The 24,764-nt window shown below is 35.5% G+C and overlaps 1 protein-coding gene across 2 annotated transcripts in view; it reads right to left on the reverse strand.

Moving 5' to 3' along the window:
* Positions 1–885: 885 nt before the first annotated feature.
* Positions 886–24,764, reverse strand: part of WDR47 (WD repeat domain 47) — a 49,831-nt gene continuing 25,952 nt past the window's right edge. Inside the window, exons 8-16 of one of the 2 annotated variants that reach the window (XM_032487246.1) lie at positions 21,590–21,768; positions 18,288–18,548; positions 15,507–15,582; positions 13,563–13,720; positions 10,217–10,386; positions 9,488–9,658; positions 8,645–8,776; positions 3,977–4,195; positions 886–2,230 (exon numbers count right to left, since the gene is read on the reverse strand). In XM_032487246.1, the coding sequence (XP_032343137.1) occupies positions 2,088–2,230; positions 3,977–4,195; positions 8,645–8,776; positions 9,488–9,658; positions 10,217–10,386; positions 13,563–13,720; positions 15,507–15,582; positions 18,288–18,548; positions 21,590–21,768 (1,509 nt within the window). In that variant the 3' untranslated portion in view covers positions 886–2,087. Of the gene's footprint in view, positions 2,231–3,976; positions 4,196–8,644; positions 8,777–9,487; positions 9,665–10,216; positions 10,387–13,562; positions 13,721–15,506; positions 15,583–18,287; positions 18,549–21,589; positions 21,769–24,764 lie in introns of both variants that reach the window. The other variant, XM_032487245.1, reaches the window with a different exon arrangement.

Below are 24,764 nucleotides of genomic sequence, written 5' to 3' on the forward strand. Positions count from 1 at the left end.
CATCTTTTGGTTTATTACAATTTTTTTAAAAAAATAATTAAACATTAAAAAAAAATCAAATTTGAATCAGACTTCTGAAGCTTCTGCCCCCTCTCCCATACCTCCTCTCCTTCCCCAAACCCCCAACTGAGAAGGATTCAGAGAATGTAGATATTTTAGTTCTCTTATTTACTCTTCCACATGAATCTCCTTCATGCAGAAGACAGTGTGGAGGCATGGGAAGAAGGACATATGTAACCACATATTGAAATAAGAGAATTTCTCATGCTTATTATCTAATGCACTGCAATTCCATACCCCACACATTTAGGAGGATCTTAAAGTTTTCTCCCTGACAGTGATGGAGGTAGAAAACGTAATTTTATGCACACTTTTTACCATGAAGTTGATCTGGTCTACATCAAGAAATTGCCCTTTTTTCTAGTTTTAAACTTAAGACTAATGACCTGCTATAATATATAAAGTGTGTAAAATTAAGTATGAAAGTAAACTAAAGAGGACACTGCAGCCTGTTTTTTAGCAGAACTCCCTTCTGCATGCCTGAGAGGTAGGAAAACTGTACTACTGAATATCCACAAGCTAATTAGATTTCAATTCTTTCTAAACTACTTGATTCAATGTATTTGTAGTCTAAGTTAGAATTTATACATTTTGCTGGGCTTTTATTAGTCAACTTTCACAATATATTAAGGATAGAAAGTTCTCTAGATAGTGAATAAAAGAGAAGACACAAAAGTTATGCAGTTGTCAAGGGTTAAAAAGTAAGTTAGTAGAAGAAATTTGAAAAGAAACTTAAAAAATTGATGTGAGTTCATTCACTAGACAACACTACTGCCATGTAAACTGGAAAAAACACTCTAAACCATGGAAACTGAGGAACAGGAATAGTTTCAGGTGTCAAGAGGTCTTTATTGAAATAATAGCACAGTTACACTTCGAATACCCTTTCCACTGGTATATAATAGATTAAAAATGCTTGCTACATACAGTGCACAGACAGTTCAATAATTAGAACTAACTCAACTGCATTTGAAATAAATAAAATAGCCTATTTAATAATTTAAAGTAAAATTACTGTACAATATGAAAATAAAGATACATAAATGTTAGGATCTACAACATAGAAATAAAATTATTCTGCATTACACAAAACAGTGCAAGAAAAAAAATCCAAATAAGCTTTTGGAGTGCAAAGTTTAAATTTTCCATTTTAAATTATCATGCAGACATAGCATTTCAAGCCATGCTACAATCTATGGCAAAGTTTTTAATTTTTAAGAGGAAAAATGCTAGCCGGTATAGTGACTGTACCATCAAGTGCCGCATCACATAATGCTGCTGCTCTGCCTACAGTACAGTTTACAGGGAGGTATCTTGTTGCATTCAAAAAATTGAAATCAACAAGTTTCTGAAGCAAACACATTTACCTTTTAAGCCTGAAACAAAATAATGTAACAAAACAGTAATTATATCCCTGGGTTGAAGAAAAAAGAAAAGGCCTATACTGTATTAAGAAGCAGTTTTCCATCCATTTTTAAACTCCATAATGATCATTAGTTAAAGCAACAATGTAACTCTGAAGAGACATAAAAAATTCTGACCTGTAGCTGAGTGATACAGTATCATGGGATTGTGAGAAAAGCAAAATTTTCTGAATACCTATGTTTAATCTGTGTGGAACTTGGTTGCATTACATGTAATAATATGCTTAAAGTATAGTTCAATTTCAGTGTGTATATAAAACTGTTATTTAGGCAAAGACCAAGGAATGCTTTTAATACTAAACCGTAAACACATCGTCCACCTTGACTTGGGGTGCACACTGACAACAACAGAGCTCTTCCGCAGACTTTGGCAACAAGACTACATACAGCAGGTCACAGCAGCACGAGCTCACACGGAAGACTGGAAGCACTGCAGAATAACACCACCCAATAGCTCCTATCAAAGGGATACATGGTAATAAGGGGGCTCCTCGTGCTAAGCCACTTTTCAGGTCAGTCCACGTTCTTCAAATTTGCAATGTTCACAATTCAGTAGTCTTACGTTTCTGTGCTTTCACTGCATAGATCGACATTGGTTGTACCCTATCCATTGTAAGTCCAGAGGGTTACAGTTCTGTCCGCAGAGGACGATAGGAAGGAAAGATCCTGGGTGTGCCATCTGCACTGAATCACTTTGTCCTTGTGCTCACCCACTACCATGATAGGAAGCTGTTTAGTGAGGTCTCCTAATTAAAAAAGAAAAGAGACTGATTTACAATACAAAATATACACAGATTTCATACACTTCCTATTACTTTAAGACATTACAGTATTTAAAAAAAAAAGCCTAACTACACTAATGCATTTAAAAGCTTACACAGATTTAAGTCACTGAAGACCTAATTATGTTAGCAGTATTTGGTAACATACACACAGCAACATTTGACACAGCTGCCACTCTCTCCTTGAAGCTCTCTCACCTTGATTACCTCCCTGACTTCAGTGCCACTGCACTTCAGTCTCCTTTGCTGGTTGTCCTTCTCTTTCCGACTTAAAGTTTGGTGAATCCCAGCAGTCAGCCTTCAAATTTCTTGTTCCATTTATACCTCACTTTCTATGAAATTTTATCTAGGACCATGCTTTTGTGGCCATTTGTATACTTAGGATCACACACATTTGGCAACTGCTATTAAAAAACTGTAAGGTAGGAGAGTGTGACAGGGTGGGTAGGGGAAGGCTATACCAACCAGACTTCTCACCTGATCTTCAGACCAATATACAAATAGCTATTTGACATCTCAATTGATTGCTTTGATAGTCATCTTAAATTCAACTTGTTTAAAACCAAACTATTTTCTTGCCTAAACCTGTTCCTCTCCCTACCTGTCTTCCTCATTCTCAACTAACGGCACCACCTGGTTGCTCATGCCAAAACCCTAGGAATCAGTATTGATTCTTTTCCCCCTCACTCCCCAAATTTAATTCAAACAAATTAAAATACATCCCTAATTCAGTCACTCCTTTACCACCTCCACCTCTCCCATCCTAGCCTCTCTTTCCTGAATTGGTCCAATCATCTCCTCTCTGATATTTATACTTATAATCCACTCACTCTAAAACTCAAAAAAAAAATTTTATATTTCAGACTGTCATAACTCCGTTTTATATCTTCAAAAGGATTCCAATTATACTTTTAATGCTTAGAAAACTGCCTCTGATTTATTCCCGTCTCTTGCTCCCTTAGTTCACTAAGTTCAGTTACACTGGCTTCTTGCAGTGTCCTGAGCAAGCCAAATCCATTCCTGCCTCTGCACCCTGACCCTTGCTATGGTCTGCTCCCTGGGTCCTGGCATGGCTGCTGCTTCTCACCCTTCAGGTCTCTGCGCGAACGGCACTTCCCTGGCGAGACCTTCTCTAGCCTACCTAGCACAGCCTCCCCCTGTCCACCCTGTCACACTCTCCTACCTTACAAGCTTTTTAATAGCACTTGTCAATACCTAAAATTGTATTTTTATTGGTTTGCTTTTTTCTGACCTCTAAAATGTAAGCTCCATCAGGAAGTTACCTGTCTTATTCATCTCTCTGTCTGACCCCTGGTTGGTATATAGTAAATATTTGCTTAATGAATGTTTAAGAACAAAAACTAGGTACTGAAGACATAATTATACAGATTATACACTAAGGGTTTTAAAGTAGGAGCAAGTATACATAAATGTATATTTTAACATCTACATCATTGCAATCAAAATGATTCAGTGTGATAAACATTGAGTCTTTAAAATATTTTAAGCTACTTAACAATAAAAATAAGACTATTCACTAGATTTAATAATTTGCTACAATTCATCTCAATACAGTACTAGCAATTTGCTCAGTAAACACTATAAAATTTGGAAATGTTATATAATCAATCACACTACGTTAACAAAAGAGAAAGATCCCAAATAGAACAGGAGAGAGTAAAAAAGAGGAAAGAGGTCAATTTCCATCACCTTGTAGGTCTGTCACCTTTATTTTCATATCATAGGATCCTGTTAGCAAGTAGTGAGCTCCAGGAGAGAATCGAACAGAGCGAACGTCACTGGAATGAGGGTGATAACTTTGTACCATTCTTCCTCCTCTTATGTCATACAACATGCAGCTAGAATCTTCTTGTCCAGTGGCTAAGAGACGGCCACTGGGATCTACAGCTACTGATGCCACTGCACTGCCTGTATAGCAGAGAAACAGAAGTTTCAATATGGAAAAATCAATATAGCTAAACTGTAACTCCTAATTATGTTCACTGAACCATACACTAAAGATTTAATGTAGCTTATCAATACTGTTCAGTTATGGAAAAATCCAAATTAACAGTCAACCAATAAAGACGTGTATCGTTTTTAGAAGCAAGATATGAAGCAAAATTCTGTAAGACATCAGAAGGCCCCCCTTTTTTTCTGTTTGGTCATTTGGGAGGACCCCCTGGGGCAGCATTACCTATAGTGCAAAAGATGAGCCACTTTTCCTAATGCAATCTTTTCACTGCTGGGTATGTTTTCAGAAATTCTCCCATACCCAGCTTAGAGTCTAGTCGGGGGAACAGAAGATTAAATAACAAAATAAGTTTTAGGTCACAGTATGGGAAATGTCTCTAAGCAATACATGATTAACCACCAACAGGAACTGAATAGAAAACAAGCTCTGAGTCCACAGGCTGGACCCTTGACTCTTGACCACACAAAATGCCTCCAAGGGGATGCTAAGCTCAACCCTACCCAACAAAATCTCATTCCTTAGTATTTACTTTCTATTGTTAGGAAAAAATTTAATTTAATTTTTCTCCTTAGTGGAAGCAATAATGAAAATGAGTTTGAAGAACACTGCTCTCAATCAAAGTGGCCTGGGGAGACTTCACAGAAAAAAAGGAATTTAAGTTAGATCTTGAAGAACAGTAAACAGGATAAATAAGAGAGAATATGTTATGTGTTTGTTTATATGTATTACACAGAAATGTAATTAAAAATAATCCTTGCTTGAATTTTTGATAGAGAAAAGAAGAGGGCTATCAGGAAGAATTACATGAGAAAATGTTTAGAGGAAAAGGATAAAAACATTTAAGGACAGGTGGCTTTGTTTGGCTGAAGTTACTTGGTTTAGTAATTTAACACGAAAGGCAGCTTGTAGCTGAGACATAAAGACAGGTTAGGGCCAGACTGTCAAGCATGCTGAAAACCAAACTGCACAGTGTGAGCTTGTACCCGTACACAGTGCAACATCACTGCAGGTTTCCAAGCGGGAGAATTACATGATCCAAGGAGTGCTTTGGGAAGATTAATCTATGTGAAAATGTGTATCAAACTAAAATGGATAGATTATGGAAGAGAAACCACTGCGTGGCAAGATAGAATAATAGAACAATGAGAGAATAAAGGTCTGAATGATGACATGTAGACAGATTTCAGGAAAAACTGAATAAAAAAATCAACAGTATTGACAATTAACTGCCTGTATAGGGGCTAAAAAAGAAGTGACAAATGAGTCCCATATTTCAAATCTAGGTGCATGAGGAAATAAGAGAACTGTTATCAAAAGCAGGGAAAATGGGAAGAAGTGATTTCCAGGGGAAATATAATGAGTTTAGCTTTATACATGCAAAGTTGACAATGCCAAAAGAGATCCAGGTTCATTTATTCAACAAAGTTATTATATCACTACTCCCTTGGGCCAGGCATTTATGATAGGTGCTAAATCTACTCTGAGAAATAAAACAGACATGACTACTGCCTTTTAAGTTTATAAAACTTAAAATCTATTGAAGGAGACCAGCAATAAACAGATATGTACTTTTAAATAGCGGTAAGAGGTATGAAGGAAATAAATGGAGTTCAAAGAGAGAAGACTATGGTAAGGTCCCAATCAAGGCAAAGACGACCTTTCTGACAAGGTGCTAGTGAAGCTAAGACCTAAACATGAGAAGCAGAACCTGACCATGAGAAGACAAGTGGAAGAACATTTCAGGCCAAGGAAACAGCATGTGAATTCACTGTGGGTGGAAAGAGCTTGGCACGTTCCAATAACTGAAAAGCAAGAAGAAAGTGATCTGAGATAAGACCAGAAGGGTACACAATGCCAGATCAAGCAGGCTCTCATAGTTCATGGTGAAGAGTGTGCACTTTAACCTAAGAGCAGTGAGAAGTCATTCAAGTGCTGTAAGTAAAGTGTAACATGCACCGGCTGCCATGTGGACCACAGGCTGGAAGGGGCAAAATGAGGTACAGATAGAGTAGGAAACTCCTGAGTGGTTGAGAGAGGGTGGTGGGTGGTGGTTTCTCCTAGTATGGTGGCAATAAAGATGAAAAGTAGTGAATGGATTTAAGACAGATTCTGCAGGCTAGAACAACAGGATTTACTTATGGATTGGATACGGAAAAAAGGAGAGAGAGAGGGATCCGGGGAGACTTCAGGGTTTCTGGCATGAACAATGGGTGAGTCGTACCACTTTGGTGAAGAGATCTGGGGCAGTTTTGTTTGAGGGAAGGGGTCATGATTTGTTTTAAGACATGTTAAGTTTGAGATACTCTGTGAGATTTCCAGAAGCAGAGGTCACGTAGGTGGGTCAGAAATAAGAGTATGGCATACAGAAACGGTTTGGGCTATAGATAAAAATTTAAGGTCTGTCAGCATATGAGTTATACTCAAGTCGGTACTCATCTAGAGAAAGAAAGGAAACAGAAGTCCTGAGCTCTAAGGAATGCCAGAATTTAGAAGGTGAGCAGAAGAGAAAGAGTCAGCAAAGGGGTAGTTACCCAGAAAGGTAAAAAAAGAGTTGAAAGTTCAAAAGAAGAGATCAACTGTTGTGTGCCACTGGGAGATGAAGTAAAATGGACATTTAGAAGTGATTTGACAACACGAAGATTGCTGGTGATCTGAGAAAGGCAGCTCACTTTACAGTGGTCGTGGCAGGAGACAGACTGGCACAGTTGAAGAGTAGGGGTGAGGAAATGGGGAACAGCATAGGCAGGCAAGGCTTTTGAGATATCTGGGTAAGAAAGGGAGCAAAAAATTAGGGTGAGAGCTGGGAAGGGGAATAAGGAGGTCCACAGAAGAACTCTGAGGTATTGCCAATTCCATAAAATTTTCAAATATACATATGGTAGAGAAAGAAAAAAGAAGATTCACTAGAGAAGGAGACATTAATGTTGTAAGAGAGAGATGACCAAAAACTGACGTCTCTGAAAAGGAGAGAAAGGAGCTGAAAATAATTTACTTAACTAGGGGAGAATTTGATATAAATTAATGATAAGTGTATAGAAACTAAGCAAATGAAACAAAAAAATATAATTATTAACACCAAGGAAAACAGAAAGATACGCAAGAAAAAAAAGATCTGAATAGCACTTACATGGTTAAAAATAATGTCACTGATGAATACTGATCTAACCAAAATTGAGTGACTATATCCAAAGGATGGGATACAGGAAGTGGGTGAAGGATGGTAAGAATAAGAAAGGGATATGAGAAAGTTAAATCTTCATCTTCCATGGTGGGAAGAAAATAAATAACCCTAAAAAACTATGATTATAGGCATGTTATTTAGAAAAACAGAAATAAATATGAAAATAAAACTGCTACAAAAGTTAAAAATGGTTGACTTGGAGAAATGGAAAATGAGGCAGTGGCTGGAGGGCAGAGGGGCGATTCTCAGGGCAGTATTGTTTTTTTTAATAAGCCTTATTGAACTGTTGGATTCTTTAAACTGTGTTATACATTAACTTTGATAACAATGCAAACTAAGCTTTATCAATGATCACATATTCATAAATATATAAATATAACTATACATGTATGTATATTCCAGACTCAAATTTTCTATGACAAATCATATCCAGTTTGAATCAAAGCACAGAAAAAGGTCTATGAAAGTCAAGAGAATAGATAAAGCATTACAAAACAATAAAAAGAGTAAGAATGTAAGACAGGCCTTTTCACTTGGAATAGCGCCGTAGAATTGCTGTTAAGAACTACAAAGGCAAAAAATGGATCTAAAATAAAATAAAGACAATAGCAGAATACTGCATCACTCTTAGATGTTTTACAAGGTGATATAACACAAAGAGCACTAGCCTTACGTGGAACAATCCAGGACATACTGTTAAGTTAAAAAAGCAAGGCAAGTATCACATGCTATCGTTTGTGTCTGTGTCTGTTTAAAGGAGAACAGAGATTATGATATACACAAACTTTTTGGTTATATACTTACAGTATATTTCTAAAAGAATAAATAAGAAACTGATCCTTTAGGGAAAGACAAAAAAAAATAGGAGTGGGAAGAAAATGGTACACCCTTTTGTTCAATTTCAATTTTTGCCATGTGAGTGCATTTAAAAAAATGCTTTTTAAAGGTCTGAGTTCTAAAATGGCCCTGCTAACAGAATAATTAGGGCATGACACTTAGTCTCCCTGGGCCTTGGTTTCCTTAGCTGAATGTTATTTTTACAAATAAAGTAACAGATGAAAGAAAGCATTTTGAAAGAATTTAATCAATAAAATGTGAAGTATTTAACTTTATATTGTTCCTATTTTTTTCAGCGTATCTTTTGCAGTGAGAAGAAGTAGGTGAATGCAATTTATAAAGTTTCTTTCTCATATAAATTTATTTAAACTGCAGAAAAACCTACCAGTTCCATGGAATGTTGTGCCAACAACACGAACACAGCTTGGTACTCGAAGATCCCAGAATCTAACAGTCTTATCCTGGGAACCAGACGCAATCATCCAGCCACTCCAAGTATAAAGTGCTAAGATATGCCCTATAAAAGATCACATATACGCAGTTATTACTGTGAAACAGTATTTTTCTATAACACAGTCAAAGCTAAGTACTTCTCTATTGGGCATGTTTAATCTAGTTAATCAAATTACTGAGAAGTAGAGATTTTCCATATATATCAAATATATTGACAATTTAAAAAAAATTAAAATTCAGCAAAATGCGCCTCAAAACTATACTGTACAAACTTAATCTTTTTTGGTGATTCAGTATTTCAGGACATTATAATTAGTACTGAAAAAAATATTAGCATTTGAAATTACAGCAGATTTTTCCACAGAGGAAACACAGGGCTGTGGGATTAGGTCACCAAATTTGGAAGAGACAGACCTGGGTCATACCTCAGGCTCTGCCAAGTTTAGCTGTAAGATAACGGGAAAGTCATTTTGTTTTTTCAAGTTTTACTTTTCTCATATATAAAATGGAAATAAAACTTCCTGCCTCATAAGGTTGTTTTGAGTATTAAATTAAGGAATTATGTGTATAAGTAAAGGATATAGCACGCAGGGAAATGTTAGCTATCATTACTATGCTGTTACCCAAAGTCCACATTTAAAATTTTTGAAATAAAAAGTTCCTGTCCTGAAGAAATCCCTTTTGATGCAATATATGCCATTAATGAAAATGCAGAGGGGGGAAAAGCATAGGATGAACAAAAAGACAAGTAGCATCTGAGACTGCTATCACATACCGGTGTGTCCACTTAGAGCGTGCAGGCCCTGTCCTCTTTGACAATCGGTTGTATAAATGTTACAGTCCCCTGCTCCAGCACTTATCAAAATAGCTCCACCACTTTCTGGGCCTTCCATAAATGCCAAATCTCTAATTGTCCCATCATGCATACTAAATTCCAGATCCGGTCCTGAAACAGCAGTAAGAATTTAAAAAAAAGACGCTGCTCAACTGACTGTGATACTTTGAGATTACTAAACTGCCTCTGCCTGACCGAGAATAACGGCAGAGAAGCATGGTGTATATGTTCATTTTGGGATTGATATAATAAACAGTTTCACTTTCCTTAGTAAAGAACTTCAAGAAATCAAAATACTGACTCAGTTATCATCATCCCTAAAACAGAACTATATGTAGAGTTACTTCCTTGGTTTTATCCCAAATAAAATGAAAGAGAAAACATATACTGGAAAATATTTACTAATACAATTCTGGAAGTTGTTTAAAAATTATGTTTCTAATAACAATAATGTCCTAAGGGTTAGACACTACGTGGCCACCTTGTAAGAACTTACTAAAAAAAGAATAATGCCTCGTGAATGCAAGCAAGTAATTAGAATGTCAAAAAATTCTTGTTAAGGCTATATTCGTAGATTTTACTAAAAACAATACAGAGCTAAATCAGAGACACACATGGGGAAAGGTGAAGAACGTCTGGTCAGCTACTGCTTACGTACTCGGGCCCTACCTGTTGCATTACAGGTCTCCGCATTGAAGGGCAGCACTTTGACGTATTTGTCATTTGATCCTGTCGCTAATAACTGTCCACAAGGACTCCAAGCCACGCAGTAAATGGATCCTTTGTGATGTTTATTCCTCTTAAAACGTACCACTGGCTGCTTAGGGATGTCATGTGCACTAAAAAGAAAAATCGCAAAGAGATACTTCAATTTCTTGCTTACTAAAGCTAATGAATGTAAAGTTCTATATTATGTTTGTTCTTGAGGAAGGGAGCAAAAAGACAGACATGTTTATAGCAATTTTCAAAATCTTAGAAGAAATAAATTTAAAGCATATTTAAAATCCAAAAGTAAAATTATTAGCCATTATTATTATTATTATTGTATCAATCTTATTTCAGACCACATAGGATTTTTTTTTAAGTCTCCATTTCACATATTTTTTATGGATTTTAACCCAGAAACACAAAAGAATTTTTAAAAGAGATAATAATGCTTCCAAATTTAAAAAGTTCAATAAGCATTTATTAAACATATAATATACGCAACTGCCTGGGACTGGGGGAAGGCAAAGGACAGGAGAAAAAAAAGGAGGGGGGCAAGAGCTCTGTCCTGAGTTTAATATCTGGCAGAGTTAGACGTTTCGTGACTACCCACATATAGCAAAGTATAAATGTCATAGTCCAGTACAAAGCACTAGGCCTTAAAGGACAAGGAGAATTATTACAGGAAAAGATGAAGGCAGGAGAGTTGCTTCACTGAAGGTAAAATATAGTAGGGAGAGTACCAGCCAAGCGTGCAGCATGGGACAGAGTCTGTGGAGCCTGGAGGGGAGAAGACCAGGGCATTCTGGAGGCTGAGTGGGATGCACATGGTGGGTGAGGGGCTGCAGGCACTGCCGGGGAAGGTCCTAAATGCCATGCTCCTCGAGAGTTTGGCCTTTAATGGGAGTCAAACATTGGTTTAGTGGAGTAGTAGCATCTTATCTGCACTTTAAAACACAGACTAATACTTAGATAACAAACATTTTACTAGGTACAAAGATAACATCAAGCCTTTCACAAAACATATAAGAATATGTACATGTTCTGGGGGATTCAGCCTAAAGGGTGAAAAGGCGTATCTAGGATTTACCTTAAGATACTTTAGTAGACAAAAAGGATGAAGCAAATATGACAAAAATCTTGACAGTTATTGCATTTCAGTGTACTAGTCTCTACTTTTGTATATGCTTAAAATTTTTCATAATTAAGAAAATTTTTTTTACTTTTTTATTGAAGTATAGTCAGTTTACTAATGTGTCAGTTTCTGGTGTACAGCACTATGCTTCAGTCATACATGAAGAAATTTTTAAAAAGCAAGAAAGAAGACTAAGAAGTCTTCAATACCTAGGAGATACTTAATGGTGATCAAGAAAATAAATCACATCAAAAGATTCTCTTTTTAGTTACACACCCAGTTCGTTGCCAGGGCCTACGAATTCTTTATATGCATGTTACCTCCATCCATTTTGCTCCATCTCCATTGACATCACACCAGCCATTGACAACAGCCTCCTACCTTTCTCCTAGCATCTACTCTTACTGCCATCTGACCCAGAGTTTACCTCACAGCACTGCTCTGCTGGTAACTCAGCAACTTCCCACTGCACTCAGCATAAAATCCAAAATGGCAACAAAGCTCTCCGTAATTTAGTTTACCTCTCTCTCTGTAGCCTCATCACACTCCAGTTCACAATACTTCCGGCCAATCTGAACTTGCTTTGTTTGGTTTCTTGAAAAGCCAAGCTCTTTCTCACTTCATGTTACCTTTGTTTGCTGTCTTCTCCCTTCACCTCACACGGCTGCATTCTACTCATCCTCATATCTCAGCCTTTAACACCTCTTCTTCAAAGAGGCCCTTCTCCGATTCCTCAACCCCCTCACCTCCCTGTTTTACTGTTACAGCACCTTGTACTTTTTCTTCATAACATCTATCACAATGTATAATTATATTTGTGTGTCTATCTGCATAATGTCCATCTTCTCGACTAAAACAGACATTCCAAGAGGTAAACATGTCTGTTTTACTCGCAACAATCCCCAAAGCCTAGAATAGCACCTAGCACACAGAAGAAATTCAAAATATATTTGTTAAATCAATGAATTCATTTTCATAAAAGTCAGTTTCTTCACGAAGAGTCTATGAAACATCTGTGCCAGTATAAGAAATATAAAAGGAGAGTTAACTTAAGATCAGGTTAACCCTAAATATACAAGTCTTTGGCTCTGCCTCCAGAATTACTGCTCTTTTTCACTCCCTGATCTGGAATTCTGCCTATACGCTCTCATATAATCCTATTTAATTAACACAATTAACAACCATAAGTTATACCACTATTATCTAACATGAGCCCTATTTCTTTCCCAACCTTGAATGCCACTGCAGTCCAAATGCCTAAATGTCTAGTTTCAGACACAGAGATACACCAAAAAATGCAAATAAATAAATAAACTCATCTACTGCTTTTCATTTAAATTTTTAAAAATTTGTAGCTTGTTTTGTTTGGGTATTTTTTGTCTGCTGGTATGAAAACTATTCCATTTGTGGCATTCATTTCTGCAATCACAAAATCTACCAAATACTCAGAATCTTTATTACGCAGATTTATTTTGATAGTAAAAGCCTTAATAAATAAATTGACATAAAGAGTACCTAATCAAAGAGTAAAGAGTTCAAAGATAGTCTTCTGTGAGGTTATATCTACAGTATTTGCTTTCTTAGGGACTTTAAAGAATTAGTTGTGCACCTAATAGATAAGGTCACATGTCCACTTTTTGTGACATACGCCTTTAAAGATATATTCCTTATTTTTCAAATCCCATAATCTGTTAAGACAAGAAGGTAAAATCACTGTTAAGCTGACCAAATGAAAACGGAATCTTTGTAGGTCAAATGGTCAAATATCAGCAATTTCACATCGTTCAACCTAATACTTCTTTGAAGCTATTATTATGAGACACTTTAAATTTTCTCCAAGTCTATAACTAGCATTACTTTGTCTTTATGTGATTTAACTAGAATATAAAGATCTTTCAGATTTTTTAAAAAATTAACAAAAACCATGGAAATAAAGAAAACTAGACTATTGAGTGAACAACTGCTGAATCAAAAATACTTCATGAAGAGCAGTTTATAAAGTTAATTTATGATTCTTATGTATATTTTCCAAGCATTAAAAATAAAAATGTAAAAGCTTAATAAAAGGAAAGAAAATAAAAATTAAACAGTACTGAGTAGCAATTCTTAAAAGGGGACCATACAGCTAAATTAAAAACTGAAGCAAGAATGACAGTACAAACCATCTCTCCTTACCTTGGATCAATTACTTCTGGATAGGCACAAACTCTCAGAGTTTTTGAGTTTGAACCGACAGCATATAAACCACCACCTGGATGAAAAGCCACTGCTCTAACAGCTTGTGTGTCTTCTAGGGTATTAATACAAACAAACTGCTTTTTCGATTTGTCATCCTATGGAAAAAATGAATATGAAAGTCATCCTACAAAAAAATGAATTTCAAAGACTTCATCTTTATCCCATTCTAAATTCATTTGAATTGTATTATTCACTTTATCACTTGAAGCTCACTACCTATAACCATACATTCTTTTGAATGGCACATCCAAATTAACCTCAATTTTTCTATTTTTGCTACTCATTACTAAACTAAGTTCAGATGGCTAATAATAATAATAGACATTCAAGTTTTTCTTCTCTTACTATGACAAGATACAAGAATATGCATTCCATGTTAAGTTCTCTTTAACTGTCAAGGAAAAAGATAGACCACACATAGTTCTTACAAAAACAACAGAACATCATTCATGTTTCTAAAAAGAAATATACAGCACCATTATTTAATCCATTTAAGGTAAAAAAAAAAAACAAAAAACAGTTTGCCATTATCTCCAGCAATGAGTACTTTAGTATTTCAAACTGAAATTGTAAAATACCCTTTTTAAATTGTAAAAATGATTTTACTCAGAACATTTAATTTCAGCCTCATTTTTATTTTAAACTGTCAAGCTGTCTGCCCACAGCCCTCTTCTGAGGAAGGCAAGGTGAAGCAGCTCTGTATAAAAGGCTTGGTGACTCTTCCTATTGGTGTCATTTGAAACCATCCTGCTACCTTGATCAGGTTGGAACCTGGATCTGGAACAAGGCCCTCAATGTAGTGCACAGACCCAACCAAATCCTGCCTTTGGGAAGTATGAATGTCCAGTACATACACAAACGCAAATCATTCCAGCTCTGGTTGTATGCTGAGAGCTCCAGAACCCACAGTAAGTACCACTGAAGAGATAACACATCCCCTACTGAAACTTGTATGTCTTCATGCAATACATCCTCATGGGGGGGGGGGGGGTACAGAAAATAAACCTGGGATGTCACACTATGTTTGTCTTATGTAACTGAATTGAATTCTTATATTATTTATATGAATTTATTTGACTAGAAATGCTACATTTTCCATTAATTCATGTACAAGAAAGGTGACTATCTGCCAAATGAATAGCACAGGTATATAATACAAAAGGAAAGGGAATGACTAACTGATTATAGCACATTAATAATAATTACTAAGGGTTGCTTTATAGCAGAAGTGGTAGAACCACAATTAACTTTATTTGCTCTTCCCCAGGGTATCTATAATTTTTTAAAATTAAAAAAAATAGATTTCACATAAAAATCTACATTTCTAGCTTTTCTTGAAAATCAAAAGAACTGGAAAAACTAGGAGAGCATATTTCTTTGTGCAAAGGACAAATATTCCTATGTGCTTATCACAAAAATAATAGTTTATTCATTTATGTTACTTGATTGGCCCCAAAAGCATCCGAAATAATAACTTTCTTTATGGGGTTAAAATTTGAACTAGAGAAAATAAGATAGAGTGAAGGAGTATGCTAGTTAGGGAAGGATGTCTGACTCCAAAGCAAAAAACAAATGCATTGATGAGAAGCCCAAAGGAGAAACCAATAGCATCTTAACTAGTTAACCACAGGGTTCAGATAGTAGTGCACAGCCCCCAACTCATGTGCCAAGATCATCACTGGGCCATTAATATGAATACTCTCAAATGTGATTTTTCAGGCAACCTCTTCACTTCACCCAGTGAAAATTCAACTACCTTAAGATAACTACCAGCATTAACAATAATGCCTACTTCTAAAAATGGTTTTCTTTAAATTGACAATTCTTTGCAAAATTTGTTAAATATAAAAAACAACGAAACCTCCTTTCCCAAAGTATTACCTCCTCCCCTCTTGACCTTGATAGATTCCCTGGAGAATCTCCAACAGGTGTCTTAATGACCGAATGTTCTGACGAGCTGTGTGAATAGAAATTCAAGCACAGTTTACTCTGAATATCAAAACAGAAACTAAATTAATTTATCCTTTCAATTTGTAATACTAATTTCTTTGGCAAATAACCATTACTGACTCCAGTCAAAGATACTCTCTGGAGCTATTTATTAAGAGGCTCTGGACTCCATAACATGAAGTGTAGTTTTAAGAAAGGAATGAGAAACTATTCTGGAAAAGAGATTAAGTCAAAGGCCACAAATTTTATAGTGAGATGTCAAGTACTTTTTCCGTGGTTAGCTCTAGAATCCTGGTCGCTATGCTTAAATCCTATCCCAGGCAGGAACCTGGATTGCTCTTTAGGAAAATTATCTGATCCAAGAAAAAGTCACCTGGCCCAAGAGAAAAGACTAACAGAAACTGACAGTTGAGGGCCCACAATAAAACAATGTTTCCACTTAGTCACTTTTTTCAGGAGGCCAACAGGTAGACAGGTGCAACTTCTAATCAGTTTTTTTTTAATGTGTCACTCTTTTTTTTTTCCTCTCCTGCTTTCAGGGAGGCAGAAAGGAGGGCCAGAGTGTCCCTCTTGACTCAGTCAGTTCTTCTTCTTTTTTTTTTTTAAATCATTCTTTTCTTTTTTCCTTCCAGTTTTATTGAGACATAGTTGACATACAGCACTGTGTACTTGGGGAGGGGGACTAGGTTTTATTTCTTTAATTTTAATGGAGGTACTGGGGATTGAACCCAGGACCCTGTGCTTGCAAGGCACGCACTCTATCACTGAGCTATACCCTTCCCCTTGGCCAGTTCTGAAGTCACTTTCATTCAACATAATCCATCAGGCACATTTTGGGGCAGCCTACTCTGAACCCCAATATTTCCCTCCAATGCATCACTCTTTACAAACAAAGATTTCCAGATGCCTAAAGAAAGCCTCCTAGATAAAAGTCAGAGACTAAGACACACAAGGAAAGGAATTTGGAAGAAAGGAGGCAATTTAGGAAACAAAAGCTACAAAACTATAATTAAAATCCTCAGAGATGTAAGAGGAAATAATGAATCAGGAAACAAGAAAAATATTAAAAGAAAATTTTAAGGAAAATTAGAGAATAAGAGCGAGCTTAGAAAAGAAAAATATGATAGCAGGAAAAATCAATAGAAAATGGAGGTGAGGAAATTGCTACAGAAATAATATGTTTTCAGTATCCCAGAATTTAAGTTTCCAGCTTTAAAGAGCCCACGAAGTATCCAGCAGAATGAAGGAAAACAGACCTACTCTGATGTAAACCATCACGAAGTGTTAGAACATCAAGGAAGAGAAAGTCCTAAAAAATTCCAGAGTGGAAAAAGCATCAGACCTCATACAAAGAAGCAGGTCACAATGGCATCAGATTTCTTAATAAGAACAATGAAACATGCAGCAATGCCTCTGAAACTCTGAGGGATGATTTCCATCCCCAAATTCTGCAGATAGCTTAGTGATAGGTACCAAGAAGACTAAGTGTGTGTGCACGTATACACCAAAAATGAGACAATTACTGCCCCCATGAAAAATAAAAAATTATATGAAAAGGAAATATATTCAGATTATATTATATGTCTCAGTTGTAAATAACATTTATTTACATGGCTGTAGTAATGATAACACTGAATATCAATTCAAATAAAAATTGATATATATTGGAAGATAAGGCAGACAAAGTGAATGTATTGTGGGTGAAGAATATGGTAGCTAAATCTAACTGGCAGGGAATCAAGGGATAATAAAAACAGCAATAGAAGCATATTATTCAGAAATGTGGAGATACAGAGCAAAAGAAATGGCTAACTAGGTTGAAAATGGCAGCCTACTGGAGATAGAAGTCATGGAAAAAGGTGGGTAAGACAGAGGATTCTGTGTTATTTCACGGTTTGAAGTGCTATTTGTCTTTTAAAATCATAACTATGTATATTACTTTGATAAAAATAACCGATTTTAAAATTTGAGTTCTAGTTTTGGAGTTCACAAAACAAATACTATAGGAAGTATAATAAAGAAGCAAATATTAGATAAACTTACATTCTTAAGTATAATGCTAGAGTTTCTGACACTCAACTGTATAGGCTAATTCCTATAAACATCCAAATGCCAAAAGCAAGGTATGTGTTTTAAAATGAATCACTCTCAAAGATGTTTAATGTTATAGTAAATGAAGACAATGCTCAACTATTCCCACTGCGTAAATTAACACTTGTTTACTGATGACAGCAAGATGAAAATTTTTCTCTGACTAGTGAAAACAGAAACATGCAAGAATTCTCAGTTGCTGTAACTGCCAGAGCTGCCAGGACTGTCCTGCTGCCATCATTCCACTATGTCATAAAATATCTTCCTTTGCCCTAAAAGTTTGTGAATTAAAAGATTATTTGTTGAAAGGTAGCAAAGGCAAGGAAAAAAAAAACTGAGGAGAAGATAAGGCCTAAAACTGTATGAACTCTGAGTAAGATGGCTTATTAAAAAAACAGAATTGTCTTGGTGGTGGTAAGAAAGCAAAAAGAAAATTAGGAGAATAAAGAATATTAAAAGATTCAGGAGTTAGAAGAGAATATAGATAAATGAAGGTAGATTAGAAAAATATTTGGTAGGTAATGAACTATAAAAGCTTTCATTTGTAAGGCTCCAAAGAGAAGTTCAACTTCCCATGTTTCTATTTATTAGTAGGAAGGTTTTACAAAGTAAAGCACTTACATTTGGTTTCCACAAGAGGGTGATTCCTCAGGAAACGGTATGTGATTTGTAGATCCAGGATTACGAGGAGTGCTTGTGTGAATATTTGAAGCATCATGTGTTACTCTCTGACTAGAGTCTTGGGGGGGTGTAGCAAAACTAGTTACAGAAGAATTATTAGATCCATTGCCTTTGTTCCCATTACATTGCTGGTTGAGCACTGGTACCTCATTACCAAGGCTATCCATTCCAATATTTAATTCACCAAGCTTTTGAATAGACCTATAAAATAAAACAATGCAATTATATCAAAATAAAAACTTAATCACATTCCTAACATATAGAAGACTGAAAGTTTTAGAAGGTAAATATATGCACATATAACATATAATATGTGACAAGCTTAGTACTAAAAAAATTACCATCATCAGCGTAAGACACAACCACAAAACTGAAAGATCCAAATTTTCCTACAGTACACAGTATAAAGGAGACAGGCATAATGGGTATCACTGACTTTTTAAAAGCAACTTTCACCATAAAAACAGGAAAAAAATGTTTCTTCTCCAGTATAACTGGTTTAATTCTCAATTTAAAGCTTAATTTCCCAGAACAATTATTAAAACATCACCATTACCAAATTTCCCACCAACAAAAGAAGCATTTTCATTTACTCTGTCTAGTAATACCGTATCAACTAGGAAATGGACGACTAGAGCAGGCCATGATGGGACAAAGTCAGGTGGCATCCCTGTTATGCACACATTCACTCACTCATTCAATCAAAAAAGACTATTTGCCAGGCTCTGATCTAGGCACTAGGGAGATAAAATATGAAGGAAAATAAGCTAGCCTCAGGGCCTTTCCCTCACTGCAAGTCTCCCTACATCAGGGTAGCCTGACTCCTTATGTTGGACTCAGGGCTCCAAAGGGCACAGAGGAAGCTGCCAGGCTCTCGTAAGATTTGAACCAGAATCAGCCAAGCATCTCTTCCTCAAGCCTAGATTTAATATGAGAGCAGACTACACAAAGGGAGTGATTACCAAGAGGTGTTGTGGCTCACTGTATTTTTTAATTTTTCTACATTAAACATTAGTGTTCGTGTGTGTGCATGTGCATGTCTAGGGCATAAAAAAACTTTAAAGGAGCAGTTCAGTATCACTAAAGGAATTGACAGTAGTCATTACTAAACATCTATTTGTTAAAATTTTAAACTAAGCAGCATTTCTAAGTTTCTATCAAACACTAATCTACTGTGACATGTTCCTCATAAAAAAAGAGTCCGAGGTCAAATAAATTGGAAAATGCTAAATATAAAAAGTCTAAAATGCTAACATCATTTTGACTCTCTAATAGTGGGGAGGGTGGGAAAGGGCCAGAATATGCCTATAAGTGTCAAATCAGTGGTTCCAATTACTGGTATAGAAACAAAATATCTAGAGGTATAAAGTAGTGATACAGTACTGTTAATAAAAATCCTATTATGCTTTGGTTGTTTTTTTCTATAAAATCTATTATATATCATGACTCTTATTTCTCTTCCTCTTTCTATGCCTCTTGGAGGGAAGAACCAAAATTTAAATCTGGCAACTGTGCTCTGCTGCTAGAATGATTTGGAAAACTAAAAGATTATGGGGGCAAAAGTATATTTTAATGTATAGATTGTATCTCTATTCAATTTGTCTTTGGTATTAGTCAGGTACTTTAATGTCCTGGTACAGGCTCAGATACATAAAACTGACGGTGTAGAAAAAGGATTGAATAAAATATTATATTAAAGGGTTAGAAAACAGAATAGGTAAGAAATGCTTAAAAGAACAATGGAATTTATGAGAAACCAATTTACAAAAGCTTAGGATAAATATTCATTCATATTTAGAATAGACCTGGTTATCCTGTGGATTTTTATAACATACTTACCTTTAATGTAATTTAAAATTCTAATCTCTATAGAAGTTGAGAACTGTTGTTAATAGGCTCTAAACTGAACCTAAATTACAAGAAATACTTTGAATTCTATTTTTAATTGTCTTTTTTTGTCTTTTTTTTTTATTGAAGTACAATTACAATGTGTCAGTCTCTAGTGTACAGCACAATGTCCCAGTCATGCATATACATACATATATTCATTTATAATTATCTTTAAAGGAAGAATAAACCATCTTGAATAGTTTAACTTTTTTCTGAGAAAGGACATCCCTACTACTACTGGAATCACAGAGCCTTGCCACCTCATCTTCTGACTTAATGCCAGACATCTGCTTTTACTGAATAATAAAATGGTCAGGAAGTCAAATTGCAACCATGACTTTTATTGATGCAAAGATGACATCCAAGAACCAGAAGCAGCAATTCATCAAATTAGGAAAATTCTGACAAGCAACTGACTTGATCAGAGGTGTTAAGAAAAAGATCCTCAAACTGAATGTTCATAGGCCTCCCTAGGCCCCGGTTACCACTATAAATGTTCCTTTTGTGAAGGTTTGAAGACAGGATCAGTTTCAGGCTCACTGACTTGCACAACCCTCAGAGTGTCAAACAGATTACTTCCAGTATTACTGAACCAAATAAAGAACTGACAGTCACCACTGTACTGCCTAATCATAATCATGATAGCCAACATTTAAGGCACACCTCCTATATGCTAGGAATTATTCTTAGTTTTTTATATATATCAGCTTACTTAATGTTTCCACAGCCCTTGCTCATTTAAATACACCTATTCTGGCTTATTGATTTCTAAAAAACACCTTACCATATATTTACCTCCTATAATTAAAAACAATATAAGTTCATACTGTCTTGGTAGAAATTATAAGAAAGAATCTTTTTCATATACGGAATTCAAAGAATCTGAAAGTTTATGGTCTCAAAATAACAATAAAAATACCAGCTAACACTTAACATGGTGCTTACTATATGCCAGGTACTGTTCTGAGCACTTCACATAGATTAGTTCATTTAATCTTCATGGCAACCCTGTGAAGTAGATGAAGAAACAAGCAAGCAGAAGGTAAGTAATTTCCCCTGATCCTCAGCTGCCCTGGGACAGAGCTGGATCCACCTGGTAGTCTGCTTCCAAGCGGTGCGCTGAACCACTCCCTCTCTGCTCCCATTGTTAGATGTGAAAGGACGTTTAAAAGGAAGAAGGACAAAACTAGATGAGCCCCCAGAATCGTGGAAGAGATTAAGTAACTCCACGTTACTTGAAACACTTAAAAAGCCTTAAAATTTCAAACAATACACAGAAAGTAGCAGTTACTACATGCTTTTTATCATTTTAAATAGTTCCTTATATTTAAGAAAGTGACTGAAAGACCAACCTATTAAGGAATTGTTCAGTAAGATTCTGCTGCTGATCAGGACCGTCCTCCTGATTCACACCTCCTTCAAGCAGCATCTGTTGGTATATCTGTCGCTGCTGCTCCTTCTGTTCTAAATGCTGTTGGTAGCGTAATCTTTGCCTATAATATTCTTGAAATTGTTCCGTTGAATCTCGAAGCTTAAAAATATTAGAAAAAATAATGTATCTGAGCAGACTATGGTCATGTCACCCCTCAACAGTAACTTCTATAAGTGCTGAATACAACATACAGACAGCTATAAATTATAATGATCAGAAAATACTTAATATATTGGCTCTTTTTAAAGTAACATTATTACCCATGAGTCTCAACAGTCAAGTTGATCAGTTAATTTGCTCTGTTCTACAGCAAGTGACTGACCAAAATGAATAGTCATCCTGGATCCCTGACTAACACCAAATAAAAATACAAATTATAGTGGTCACAAGGGGAACGTGGATAGAGAATACAAATGCAGATAAAGACTAACACAAATCTACCTACATTTCTTGAAAAAATACTTACTGAGGGATTGCATTAATATTTAATAAGCACAATATTAACCCTGTTCAACACACTTAATTTAAGCATGTAAGTGGTTTAATAGATTACTCAGGAGGGAAATTTATAAAATTTCCCTTAAAAATAATACTTTAATTTAGCTTTCAAACAGGCTTTCTCAAGAAAGTAGAACAAATGGGTGTTAAACTTAGCAGTCTCAACATTCCGACTTCACTCTTTAAATGCACTGCATAGCACTCAAGCTTATGGGACTTAGTTCAGTGAATTTCAATATTAGCAAAGAAAGAACTCCCTGCCAAGCTAGAGTCTGCTGACATTGCCTGGGTCATGTGAACTGGAATAAATCAATCATCTCTAAAATTGGCCAACACTGACAATAAATTTAACCAAGAGTCTTGTGCCCCTAACTAAAGCTAAAATTATTTCCCTTTTCCAGGAAACAGTAACAATCCTCCTCTATTTCATAACTTACAGCAATAACACTGAGATAAAATTAACTCCTTTTCAAAAAGTTTTCATTCTGGTAAAATAAATATAAAAATTGCCATTTTAACCATTTTTAAGTGTACAATTCAGTGGCATTATACTCACAATGTTGTGCAACCATCACTATTAACTATTTCCAAAAATTTTCATCACCCCAAACTCTATAACCCTTAAGCACTCACTCCCTATTTCCCATAACCTCTATCTACTTTCTGTCTCCATGAAGTTGCCTAGTCTAGACATTTCATATAAATGGAATCATACATTTATCCTTTTGTATCTGGCTTATTTCACTTAACATAATGTTTTCAACGTTAATCCAAGTTGTAGCCTGTGTCAGACTTCATTCCATTTTATGGCTTAATAATATATTCCATTATATGGATATATCACTTTTGTTTATCCATTAACCTGTGGATGGACATGGGTTATTTCTACCTTTTGGCCTACTGTGAATAATGCTATGAATATGGATGTACAAATACCTGTTTGAGTCCCTGCTTTCAATGCCTTTGGGTATATACCTAGAAGTGAAATTACTGGGTAATTCTAGGTTTAGTTTTTTGAGGTCCCATGAAACCACACTGACTGCACCATTTTACATTCCAACCAGCAATGTTAGAGTGCTCAAATTTCTCTGCTTCCTCATCAACATGTGTTATTTTCTACTGCTTTGATTTCAGCCATTCTAGTAGTCCTAAAGTTATATTTCTTTGTGGTTTTGATTTGCATTTCCCTAATGACAAGTGGTATTAGGCATCTTTTTCATGTATTTATTGGCTATTTGTAGATACTTGGCCAATTTGGAGAAATGTCTACTCAAGTCTTTTTTTAAATTGGATTTTTTTGTTGTTGAGTTGTAGTAGTTCTTTATATATTCTAGATATTAAATTCTTATCAGACAACTTACAAATACTTTTCTCATTTCATAGGCTGTCTTTTCACTTTCTTGACAATGTCCTTTGATGCACAAAAGTTTTTTTTTGATGAAGTGCAATTTATCAATTTTTACATTTGGTGCCTAAGCTTTTGGTATCATACCTAAGAACACATTACAAAATCTAAGGTTGTAAAGATTTACCCCTATGTTTTCTCCTAAGTGTTTTATACTTTTAGGTCTTATATTAAGTCACTGGTCTATTTTTAATTAATTTTTACATATGGTTTGAGGTAGAGCTCCAACTTCATTCTTGTTGATCCAGTTGATCTAGCATTGTCTACTGAAGAGACTATTTTTTCCCCACTGAATAGGTGTGGCACCCTTGCCAAAAATCAACTGGCCATAGATATATGGGATTACTTCTGGTCTCTCAATTTATTCCATTGGTCTACATGCCTAGCCTTACACAAGTACCACAGAGTTTTGATTACTATAACTTTGTAGTAAGTTTTGAAAATATGAAGTGTGAGTCCTACAACTTTGTTCTTTTTTCAAGATGGTTTTGGCTATTCAAGGCCCCTTGCAATTCCATATGAATTTGAGTGCTGGCTTTTCCATTACTTCAAGAGAGGCTGTGGAATTTTTATAGGAATTACATGGAATCTGTAAATCATATTGGGCAGTACTGACATCTCAACAGTATTAAATCTTTCTATCCATGAACACAGAATGTCTTTCCATTTATTTAGATCTTCTTTCTTTCAGCAATGTTTTATAGGTATCAGTATACAAGTTTTTCACCTCCTTGGTTTAATTTATGCCCAGGTATTTTATCTTTTTATATGCTATTATAAATGAAATTCCTTTCTTAATTTCCTTTTCTGATTGTTCATTGCTGGTGTATAGAAGCACAACTGACTTTTATGTGTTGATCTTTTACCCTGCAACTTTGATGAACCTGTTTATAAGCTCTAGTAGCTTTCTTGTGAATTCTTTGTGATTCTATATTCACAAATATATATGTGATATAATACTCAAGTCATCTGTGAATAGAGATCGCTTTACTTCTTTCTTTCCAATTTATTTTTTCTGGTCTAATTTCTCTGGCTAGAACTTCTAATATATGTTGAATAGCAGTGGTAAAAGCAGGCATTCTTGTTTTTATTCCTGATCTTAGGGAGAAAGCGTTCAGTCATTCATCACTGAGTATGATGTTAGCTTGGGTTTTACATAAATGATCTTCATCATGTTGAGGAAGTTCCACTC

Source organism: Camelus ferus, chromosome 9 (assembly GCF_009834535.1).
Source record: "Camelus ferus isolate YT-003-E chromosome 9, BCGSAC_Cfer_1.0, whole genome shotgun sequence".
Taxonomy (NCBI): Eukaryota; Metazoa; Chordata; class Mammalia; order Artiodactyla; family Camelidae; genus Camelus; species Camelus ferus.